Genomic DNA, 8037 nt, shown 5'->3' on the forward strand with positions numbered 1-8037 from the left:
TATATATATAGGATAGAAACTCTGGGGCTTTCACATTATTATTCCATTTATATGGCTGTTGTGGCATCAGAGTGCTCTTGATCAGAGACAGACCCACTAACACTGCTCCTGATGTGTTAGTCATTGTTTAGCAATGAAACTCCCCCGTAATCAGTGTTTCTAAAGGTTTAAAGATAGTTTTAAATATGGACTTAACAGGAAAAGTACAGGTGAAGGAAATTTGGTTAAACTTTTCAAAATCTTGTGGTTAAAAAAATGCATAATTCTTGTCATTTATTACAGAACCAGAGAAGGCCATGAGTCCAATCGTGGTATGTAAAGTAGATAATGTTGCTGCTGCAGGCACCTGTTCATGCTATAGCAGCTGAAAACAGAAGCCTCACTTGTTTTTGCATTCCTAACACGTCTATAATATCTGCTTTTTTTTATTCTTCACATCAGAATTTGCTGCTGAAACAGCCCAAACATCTCGACGTCTACAAAACCAACACCGCTTGAAGAGTAAGAAGTCACAGAGTGCTGTTTGCCTGAGTTTTTTAGGGGGGGGTGTCATGTTCCTCATTTCACAGGCAGTGGAAGGGGGTCCCGCTGAAGCCTTTATCACGGACCTGGGGGAGGAAACAAAGGCGGCATTCAGAAGCTCCAGGCTGTAATGTCATGCTGGCACCGGACCCAGACTCATGTTATGACCTCAAAACACATCTTGTTTCGAGTCTGACCAGCTCCTACTGTTAATCATCACACACGGGGTTGTGTTTCAGCTGCTGCAAGACCAATGCAATGTGTGGAAAAGGAGGTCAGAACGGAGTTTTACTTTCGAAAACACTGCAGGAGGCAGAAACGGTCTCATGTATTGACTCGGGCCTCAATGAAAGCTCCTGTTTCAACAAAAAGTAATGAAACACAAAGTTATCTGTGGTCTCTGGAGGAACATTTTTATCTCTATTTCTACATGTTGTCGCAGTGAAGGACGGCTACTGCACTGACTTACACTTGACCTGTTTTCTTGCTGCTATCCGTTCTCTTTCTGACTTAGATTAAAGCTTAATTTAACCTACATTTTTGCTTCAGCCTTACTTTTATCAGATATCTGCAAAGGACGAGGCCGCAGACTGAATTCTTTGAGCTCAGGGTGATCAGGAGACCTTCTGAGCACACTGTGGGCTTTTGTTGCGCAGAACAATGAGCGGCTAATAAACGGTGCTTTGTTTACCTGCTCTTGTGGTAAAATCCCTGCGATGAAAAGGCTGTTGGTCCTTCTTGTGGAGCCCTGGTGGTAGTTTGGGGCACCACTCCCTGGCATCCCCCAGATTGACCTTTGCATGGTCTCAAAGTGCTGCAGATGGAAGCAGAATTGTGAACACACAATATAAAATCCACACATTCATACAGTTTTAATCAAAAGTGTGATTATTTGGCTCTTAAAACAACGAAAAACACGACATATATAAGAGTTGCATTAATCTATAAATATCATTCTCGTGATAGAATGACTAACTTTTTGTTCGTCGGCAGCCTTTTGTCTTCTTTCCCATTCAGTCTGTTGCTTTCTCTCCTCAACCTGCTTGCAAAGGTCCATGTAGTACTGAGTTCTGCTATCCTGGAAAAGAAATAAAATGAGCATCTTGACCTTTTTTCCAGGTTTTAGTGTGCAGAAGAGGACACGTGCACAAGTTCAGTGTCTTCATTCATGTTTGATGCCTTCCAGTCTGTGAACCTGTTGCTGTGTAACATCACTGCTAAATATGGAACAATGCTGCCACCTGGTGGTCTCCTTCACTAACTACAGTTTTACATTTCATTTAAAGGGATACTGCACAATACTGCTCTCTTTGAGCTATAAGCTAAATTATTTGACTGCACTGTAAGGAAACACACCAATAACTATTTTAATGTTGACATTTCTTTCTAAATTTGTAGAAATCTGTCTGTCATGGGTTTAAAAAAAAAAACAAAAAAAAATGCGCCGTCTACTGTTTAAACCTTGCAAGGCCAATGCTGACATAGAGTCAACTCCTGGTGACTATATTATATAGTATATGTCATTTAATTTTATTTATTAAACCAAGAAGTCCCTTCAGATTAAAATCTCTTTTTAATTAGACCTGGCCAAGAAGGTAAACTATTCTAAAGTTATAAAAGATTATAAAATCAAGCATGACAGCAAACTAAATGGAACAAATTCACAGCAACATTAAACCAACCGAGGTATTAAGATACAGAAAACATTTAGGAATGGCAATCACAGTCTTGCATGGAGACGAAACCAGTCAGCCGTAGTGTGTTCTGAAGGTTTCATCCAGGACCAAAACAGGAGGAAGGCTGTTCTACCAAGTTGAAATAAAATCTTGGCTCTTCTAGATGAGCGAGAATCAGATCATCTGTTGGTAAGTGATGGAAAATTACACAACTAAGAAGTGACTGTACCCAGCACGGCTTTGTAAATAAATAAAAGAAAATACTTGTTGTGCTGTTTCTTTAGGCTCAATGAAGGCCAAGAAACCCGATCACTGATGTGTACGGGACAAAGTTGGATGCAAAATGTAGACAGCTGCGATGCCAGAGTCCAGGCAGCAGCATGTAGAGAAAGAAAATCCTGTATGGATGTTTTCCTAATTGCTAAATTAAAGCAGGCCATATTTTGATCATTAACCAGCCTCGCCATCAGGTTTTCCAGTAGGCGCTCAACAGACACTTTAAAAGAGTCTATCATGCACTTAGACTACAAAGTACTTGTAAGAAACTTGTTCAATTCAAAGAAATTTATACTCAAAAAAGGAATTTTAATGCTCCCTCAGCTCAAAGATATACATCTTGGGACTACCGTGGTGCTCCATCATGCTAATACCCTCTTGAAGGAACACTTTTTAGAATTTTTTTTAAAACTAAGCAGTGGGTGGAGTTTGGCTCAGATGTGGGGATAAAGGTAACCGTTAAAGGAGGAGTCTGGTGTGTTGTTTTCTCCTTGTCAATAAATCCTATAAAAAAAAAAACAACCCCAAAACCAATTAACTGACCCTATTGCAAGTGCATATCTTATTCCTCTTCGTCATAAAGCTGCAGTAAATGACATAAATGACACACACTGTAGCTGATCATGGGTCACACACATGCTGCATCCTGGCACCAGATAAACTCACTAAATCACTAAATGTAGTGATAAAAATAGTCCCTGATAATTGCACAGGTTTTTTTTTCAGTTCCATTTGCTAAAACTAACACTGCTAAACAGTTTTATTAAGTTATTTGGTATTTTCAAAACTGAAACTGCATATTTTTAAAAATTTACATGTTCAGTTGGTCCAGTTTTGAGGCTGGGAAAAGATTCCTGAGAGACAGAAGCTTGTCTGTTTTGGCCTTTTTATGGAATTTGACAGAAAATATGGAAAATGTCCAGTATTATCCGTCATGAGAGGAACAAAATATGGCAGGAATTTGCTGCAAAACTTACCGCAACGGCTGCTTGAAGCGCTGAGGAGTTCCTTTCGGGGTCGACGTTTGCCAAACTTATAGCTCCCTTCGGCGTCAGTGCTGCTGAAAACAGAAGAACAAGCGTGAAACTGATGTTTTTATGGCGTTAGATTTCTGCTCATGTGTGCTTGCATCACATCTAGAGCTGAAATAGTCAATCAGAAGATAAACAATCAATGGAAAAATTGAGCAAAAGAGCCAAATATTCCCATGATTTGCTGCTTTGGTAGCTTTTTATGACATTGTAAATTGAATATTGTGCAAGAATGACACAACCATAGAAATATGAATCTGTTAACTTTGGCGACAATCAAACTGCAGCGTTATATTAGATCCATGAATCGTTCGTTTCACATTTGTGTTATACGATTCTTTCTCCCTTTGTCTTCATGTCAGCAAATCTAAGTTTTTAACCGTCTTAAATACATGACTCGAATCTAAATTCCTCTCCGCTGACATTATTTCATGGCTCGATTGAAGTCCCAGAAAATAAATCAATAAATGTGTTCCGTGAGCCAGACAGTCTCCTCCACTGAAGCCTTTTTCTGTGAGAGTTATCTATTTAGCTCCCACTGTAGTAAAGCCCACTCACAATAAGTTGTACTATCAGGCTGACTCACATTCCCTTTCAGGACTGCAAACACACGATATTCTCATGCACAGCTTCCCCCAGGCTTCCCAGGAGTGGAGGTGTGGAGTGCGGAGGGGTTGCATTGTCATGGTGATTAAGTAGCCTCAGCCTGGTGATATAACTAATTCAGTGTGTCTGTAATGTGGATTTGGTTCCATCTCTGCTCTCGTAAACATCTTTGGATTAAACACAGAGCAAATAGGACATTAAAAGTAATTAAATGTGTTTGATTTTATTGTTATTTCCGTGTTTCACTCGGCGTACAGAGCCTCTGAGCGTCGGTATTACATGATTGTCCTCTGAAATGCAGTAAGAAGTGAACATTCGAACACATCCAGTGATCATCTACTGAGTGGATCTGGTGGGAAGATTCTTTTCTGAACTCATGCACACGTGTGTCTGTATGTTCTTATGTAAATCAACAACTTTAGAGCCCAATCCGTGGAACAGTTTGACTCTTCAGGGAAGAACTGCTGAGATATTACAAATGTTTCAGCCACCTCGAGGTTGAACCCTCCGGCTTCATCTTTTATTTTAGTGTATTTTTTCCCTTTATTTTGTTGTGTTTTTAATCCAATTTGCCTTTAAAGTCATTGTGTTTATGTCTTGTGGGTTGCTTTCTATAATTATTCAGCATTTCGGTTCAACTCTTGCTGTTTTAAATGTCCTTTATAAATAAAATTAACTTGACAACTGTTGAACCATTTGCTTGTTTTGCATTCTCAGTGTTCAAAAGTATGTGGACACTCCAAGATCACACCCCTGTGAGCATTAACCTGCTGCTCTAACGCCCTCCACTCCTCTGGAAAGACCTTCGCTTGGCTCTTGCACAACTTTTTTCTGAACATCACAAATCAGTAAACAGACAACTGATATGCACGACCTCCTCAAACCTTTACCCATACAAGGGAAGCATGATTTTGGGTTTTTGCTGTTATCCAATACACCAATATTTTCTCACTCATTTTGGCCAATTACAATATATGCACATGTTTTTTCCATCTAACTGCAGAGAGCACCAGCATTCCTGTACTGGAATTAATGTATTATTGTGCCTACTCTTTCCGATGTGGCAGGCGCAAACATAAAATACACTTTTTTCAATGTTCGCTGGGCAAAATAAGACACTTCGGTTTATTTTTATGTAGCATGTTCAAACAAAACAGTGACGTTGTAACCTGGCAGGTGTTATCTTCCTGTCAGTGTTTATTCTGGACTGGTGCTGATATTTAATTTAAAAGGCTTTATTAGCCAATATTGATGAGGATGGGGATATCATCGTACATCTATAGCATATTTAAAAAGATGTTTCTCATGCTTAATAATTAGCACAAGTATCAGAAGTTGGCTGATTTTGCACATGAACGTCTGTTAAATAAAAAAGCCTATGTGATGCCTGTTGGGTGGATTCAGAGCAAACAGATAAATTAGCTCAGTTGAGTCAAGCTGTATTCACTCTGATCCTTTTCCCCCAGTCAGTGGAGATCCTGACACCAGCTTTGATTTGCTTAAAACTTCTTTTTTTTTTTTTTAATTATTAACTATGGGTATGGTATCTGTAAAATTTTAGATTGATACATCAAATACTTGCCGAGAACTTTTTGTTTTGTTTCAGTTTTAATTGTCTGCTGATCCACTTTTAGCAATTTTTTTTGCACACTGAAATGTAAAGATGGCATGCCATTAATTCAGAATCTGTAATATGTGACATCAAAGTGATTAAAAACTATATCATATGCTTGTTTTGACGTATTATTTTTCTGAGTTATATTTGGAGAACCATTGCAAAACACCAGCACTCTGCTCAACTTAAATTAGGCTAATTTTTGTTTTTAATTTCGGGACTATTTCATATTAAAAAAGTATTCTATATATTTTATTTTGTATTTTTGTGACATGAACCTACATATGGTTCAGAAAATATCACTAGCTGACGTCTGCCACATGATGTTTTTGTTAATATGTGCTTAAAGATGGACCGTTTATCATGCCTTCAAACTAGTCACCCATAATCACAGACTATTTGATCTATTTGTCCAATACTGCAGAGTCTGAATCAATGACAGGATGAGAAACAACAGTGAAAATTTCAGGCTTTTATCTTTAAAGGTTCCTGAGATATCGTCATTCAAACACATAAATATGAATACGCAAAAAAACATCCTAAAGGTGGGTCAACTGACAATTTCTTTAAAATCTCGGACAATATTTGAGATATCAGAGTAGAAATCCACAGATATCTTTACAAATATTCATATTTGATGCTAGAAAAATTTCAGGCAAATCAGAGAGAGTTGAGCAGAAAAAAAAGTGTAAAGAAAAGTTGAATCTCAGGGCTGTTCAGTAACTTATTTGGTGCACTTAGCCGCTCATGTCGTACTTGTTTTCTCATCTTCTGAGGCCTCTTTCTTGCAGTATTTTATCTTTGCTTTCTTACATCTCTTGCATTGTGAACACACCATCACACAAGCAGTATGATTCAGATATTTTCAAGCACAAAATGAGTGAGAATGAATGACTAACAGCAAGTGAATGATCTCACATTGGTCCCCGAGAGAGGCCGCCTCGTTGCCATCAATCAGCTGCCTGCATGCTACCTGGAGGCAGAAAAAGCCGTGAAGACAAAAGTACACTCACCTTGTAGAAATTGCTATAATTGAGTGATTAAGACGGATGACGTCAACTAAAAGCCTTTTTTTAATTTTTTATTTTAAAGCTGAATGAACGTTGGCTTCATTCACAGGCGGCGGTATGACTGTGACTCACCAGCGCCCCGGCCTTGGGCTTTGTGTTCGCCATCTGAGTGTGTGCCGCGGCGGTGGCTGCTGAAAAGACAGAGAGCGGCGATGATGGAGAGTCAGAAAGGCACGTCAAATCAAAACAAGTGAGGTTATTAGATGAGTGGACTCGCCTTTGTCCTCTGCACACTGGAGGTCCTTTTGTGGTGCCTCCACATGTGCGTAAACCGGGTTGTGACTCCTGCCGTCGTGTTCTTCATCGCTGTGATGGTGAAATAATACAGTTACTACACTGAGCTGAAGCCTTTTTTTTAACCTTCATCACCGTGTGCCACTTACACGCATCCATCGTCTCCACACACAGAAGAAGAAAGCTCGATGGACATTCTGGGCCTCGATGTTTTCAGCCCCAACATCCACTCGACCTTCTCTCTGCCGGACTCCTCGTGTTTCGCCTCCATGTTTCTCCTGACCTGTGGAAACCACATCATAACAGCACATAACAGCAACTTTTTAATGGATAAAAAGCCAGTTTTTGGGGTTTTATTCATTTAAAATTACAGCTATGAAGTCTAGATGGTGCGTTCAGGTGTCACTCAGGAGACGGCACATCAAAATCTGCTTATTTTGACATAAAATTGAGCAATATGGGGCAGAAAAGGTGGAAAATATCATTTATTTCCAGCCAGGTTGAGGAATTTATTAACTTAAGTGGTTATTTTTATGACAATCAGATTTTTCTCTAATTATATTATCCAACATTTTCTGACTTGTGTATAAATTACAGCTCCTAACCTTTGCTGATGTGGCTGGACACTGAGAAGAATGAGGCAGGTTTCCATCACAATCCATACTTTCCCTTGGAGACAGACAGATAACACATAATTTGCATTTTGCTTTATGTAAAGTCAAAAATGACCAACAAAAAACACCAAAACAACACTTAATAATGGCACCAATGCGATTTGTAGCACACAAACTGCGCAATTTAATGCAGCTTTGCACAAGAATCTATGTTTTTACGCATTTTGTTTACTTAAAGCATCTCTCCAAACACAAACGTTCACTTTAAAAGACACGATTTCGGTTCATTTTTATTGCTCGTTTGCCCCAAATGACGCATGGAGGTTTTGCAGACTCACCTTGAGAGTGAACCGTGAGTTGAAGGAGGTGAACCAAAGCCAACAGGACGCAGAG

At 39.2% G+C, this 8037-nt stretch overlaps 1 protein-coding gene across 1 annotated transcript; it reads right to left on the minus strand.

Annotated features, from left to right (window-relative positions):
- Window positions 1–539: 539 nt before the first annotated feature.
- Window positions 540–8037, minus strand: LOC103370914 (uncharacterized). Its single transcript, XM_008300105.1, has 10 exons — window positions 7983–8037; window positions 7636–7699; window positions 7180–7313; window positions 7014–7102; window positions 6869–6927; window positions 6645–6699; window positions 3452–3534; window positions 1499–1600; window positions 1214–1336; window positions 540–608 (listed from the first exon to the last, which is right to left on the minus strand). The coding sequence occupies exons 2-10, from the start codon at window positions 7690–7692 to the stop codon at window positions 564–566; spliced, it is 747 nt and encodes a 248-aa protein (XP_008298327.1). The 5' UTR covers window positions 7693–7699; window positions 7983–8037; the 3' UTR covers window positions 540–563.

This window comes from Stegastes partitus, unplaced genomic scaffold, assembly GCF_000690725.1.
Source record: "Stegastes partitus isolate 25-593 unplaced genomic scaffold, Stegastes_partitus-1.0.2 Scaffold1499, whole genome shotgun sequence".
Classification (NCBI taxonomy): domain Eukaryota; kingdom Metazoa; phylum Chordata; class Actinopteri; family Pomacentridae; genus Stegastes; species Stegastes partitus.